The following is a 3,938-nucleotide window of genomic DNA, read 5'->3' on the forward strand; positions in this document are numbered from 1 at the left end:
GTAAATTAAATACTGTATACAGTACAGGGGATCCCCCGGTTATGAACAGGTACCGTTCCCGAGGACGTTCTTAAGTCGGAAATGTAAGTGAGTCAGAACACATGCTGTGTGCCTACCATACTAATAGATTAATGTTTAAAATCTCATTACAGTAATATCTCCGTTAGCCGGAATCCCTCAAACCTGGAACTCTCCAATAGCTGGAATTTAAATTTTCCGAGGGGCACATTTTCCGGAAAATTCTGAGATGAGGGATTTTTTCCTGGGTTCGAGAGATGATGTAATGGACAATTTCTGGAACTTTGGGAACATTTTTCCATTACCCGGAAAATTCCGGGGATGAGGGATTCTTTTTTCCGGCTTTAAGAGAGTCGTCTCGTTACCCGGAAATCTCTCATTCCAGGAAGTGCTCTGCACCAATTGTTCCTGCTAACAGAGATATAACTGTATATCATAGTCCAAGTCTTTATATACAACTAAAATCACTTAATTTAAGAGAAAAGAAGAAATAGAATGTCAAAATACAGTAATTAAAAGTAAAAAATAAGTCATTAGGTAAATAAATTATTGTACAGTAAATTTAAAGTTTAACCTCGTTCGTAAGTCGGGGACCCCCTGTACTGTATATTGGTTTGACTAAGTGTACTGTATATATATACTCTCCATAAATCAAACTTATATACAGTACAGCTGTACATGTAAAATGTGGTTAAAATAATACCCAATAATATAGACAGTAATTATTTTATTGAATTAATGTACATAGCTCTATTACATATGCAATAGCTAAGTACATACAACAATTCATTACATGATTGGTTTATATACATTAGTCCCTTAGTAATGGCTTTCCAATGGCCATTTGTCACAAAATCCCTTATATATGACCATTTTCTGCCTTTACAGCTGTCTATATTGCCTTTGACCATTATTATTATTTTTCAAACCAACAATGAAGTACTGTACTTGTGGGCCGGCTCTCTCCCTAGCTGTTAAAAACACCTGAAACATTCGCTGTTAAGTAAATTAAAACACCTAACACATTCTAAAGGGTTATTAGACATCTCTGTGGCCATAATGTCCTATGGTTATGTGATGAGAGGGCCATTAATCCCTCCACAAATATGGTATCCATGAAATGGTTTATTGACAGATAAGGCCATTATTATCTATTTAAATCATAAATAAACTTAATCATCCATTTCAACTTATCTGAGCCATTAAAGAAATGGCTATCTATGACTGCAGGTGTCCAGTAGCTTCCCTATAGCTTCTCAACCCTTTAAATAGCCAATGGCAGAGGACGCATCATTCTGTTAATAGTTAACTTACTCTTTCATTTCAAATTATTCAGGTTTCAGGTAATTTCAGATGATCCAACATTACAAGGTACCACACAGTGGCCAACAAATATGTGTGTGACTACAGATGACCTGTAACACTATAACTTTTTAGCTTTCCGGGGTCGAGGAGAATCCGTCATCGGTATGGCTGTGCTGTCTGTTATCGAGATGATGTTAAGCCCTCCCATAGTTAAGCCTTTCACCGCAGACTGCAAATGGAAAAAAAAAGGACATTTATAAATAAACTACAAAGTCATTCATTGATAAACAATTTATTTTATTTAGCCGAGGCTCAAGTTTTAACAGCAAAACTGCACAGTAATTTGTTTCTATTCCTAGCTAAAATTGGGCCAATTTAAACTTTTGCTTTAACATTAATGTTTAAATAAGACCTTTGCACTGGTAAATCATAAAGCCTTTCTATCAATATAGTAAACCAAATAAACAAAAAACAAAGAATTTTGCTTAACTCGTAACTGGTCATATTCGTAAATCATCCTTAAGTGGCCTTCTCTGAGTAGTCTATAACTTAGATATATGAGTTTTACTTTTTAAAATACCTGTAATGTCTGAAATGGCACAGAATGATCAATATATTTAAAATATGAAAATGGCAACCTCTCAAAGACACATCAGCCTAGAAACTTCTGTCCCTCCAAAATGCTCTTCTAAGTCACATGATGTTATTAGGAAGGTGTGATTGGGAGACGGGGAGTGAAGCGAAGCAGTCGTGATGGGAAGCGCAAGGTTTTGTTTAGTAACCCTGCCACCACTATATCCACACACACACCCCAGCCACTCTCTCCTCACCACTTACCAAGTTTGTTGCCCTCAACACAGGCTAAGAAATATGCCCAGTGACCTTGTCACGTATGCAAGATCACAATGTTACATGAAAAAGGGCACAAAGACTAGTGTTTCTGCACACTTTTTTCATGTAATGGTGTTTTAACCTCGCTATTTGCAACCCTGATTATCCACAATTAATATTTAACACCCCTACCGTATATCTCGGCTTATAAGACGGAATTTGAACATTAAAAAAATCTGCCCAAAGTTAGGGGGTCGTCTAAACCACCAAGTATAAAATTCTTACCTCTTAAATATTGTGGTTTAGTGTGTCAAGAGTGGTGATGGAAACATCGTAAGCCACTCACAAGGTCTTACCACTAATTATTTTATACTGAAACTTACGTTTGGCAAGCTGGATTCAAATTAAGATTACCGGTATATTAAAATAATAAAAATGTATTATAAACCTGTCTAACATACCGTAAAAGAGAATTATACCCCTGTAATAAACACAGCTATCATCACACACCCCTCCCCACGCCCCCCCCATTTGCCAGTGAGGAGACAAGAAAGGAAAAGTGACCGCGAGATTGGGCTATTTTTAGCCGTGGAGGTGGTCAGTAATGCATATCGGTATATTTACTGATAATAATACTTCTCCTATAAATAATTAATTTAAAATTTATTTTTTTACAAGGAATATTCAGTAAATGACTGCATTAATTCTTGAAACTACTGACAGTTAAATACAGACGCTTAAGTGACGTCACTAGTGTTTACACTACACCAGCTGGTAACATTTGATGCCATTACTTGAAGTGAATTGGCCTTATTTTAAGTAACTAACCATAAATAAATACAAAAAGTAAAAAAAAGATCAAAAGTGAGAAATAATATACTGTATGTATGTTGTGTTGTCAAAGTTAGAGGAACAATTCAAACTGCAATTGTGTGTAAATGAGGCAGAAAGTCAGGTCAGCGCTGAACCTGGAGACTTGGTCACAATTTTCGTGATGCCATATGGCAGCAGGGTCTACCATTAGACAACACATTATGCTTCCAATATCTCTCTCTACTCTGTACTCACCCCTGAAGATGTGAATTACACGAAAGCGCTTGGGAACTTCGTGTTTTCTTCTTTCCTTGTGGTTATCAGCATATACCTAGATCACGCGCACCTACAGTGATTTACTTATATATATATATATATATATATATATATATATATATATATATATATATATATATATATATATATATATATATATATATATATATATATATATATATATATATATATATATATATATATATATATATATATATATATATATACAGTATTACCCGCTAACGGTTTTCATAACGCGTTTATCATATCTGTGATTGCCTTGAACTGAACTTTCATAACGGATTTTTCCACATATACGCGTGAGTGTCGTACAGGCTTCTTTTAGATTCGCCACCTGCCTGACTGCCTGTTTTAGCTCATAAAATTCATACAAATTACCCGCAGAATATAATTTACATTGCCAGAATTCTTATAATTTGGTGATCATTTTGAATATAAACATCATATATTTTGCATTAAACATACAATTTTAGATAAAATTTTTTATCTAGGTAACTATGTTATCTTTTGGGCAATATATGACATTTATATTCAAAATATTCCTAGTCTTCACAAGGAATCAGCAATGTCAATTATATTATCTAACTTTAGTTTGGTATTATTTATTAAAATTTAGTGGTTATCACATCTCCTTGGGACGGTTGGTGGGGGAGGGAGGAACAACCGACCATCTA

At 34.7% G+C, this 3,938-nt stretch overlaps 1 protein-coding gene across 1 annotated transcript; it reads right to left on the reverse strand.

Moving 5' to 3' along the window:
- Positions 1-730: 730 nt before the first annotated feature.
- On the reverse strand, positions 731-1,552 carry LOC121878866 (28S ribosomal protein S11, mitochondrial-like; the record flags this gene model as incomplete). Its single annotated transcript, XM_042385291.1, is given in 1 exon segment — positions 731-1,552. A coding segment is annotated over 1 exon segment (111 nt), but the record flags the coding sequence as incomplete, so codon positions are not given.
- Positions 1,553-3,938: the final 2,386 nt, after the last annotated feature.

The sequence above is a fragment of the Homarus americanus genome, unplaced genomic scaffold, assembly GCF_018991925.1.
Source record: "Homarus americanus isolate GMGI-L3 unplaced genomic scaffold, GMGI_Hamer_2.0 scaffold36144, whole genome shotgun sequence".
NCBI classification, from domain to species: Eukaryota; Metazoa; Arthropoda; class Malacostraca; order Decapoda; family Nephropidae; genus Homarus; species Homarus americanus.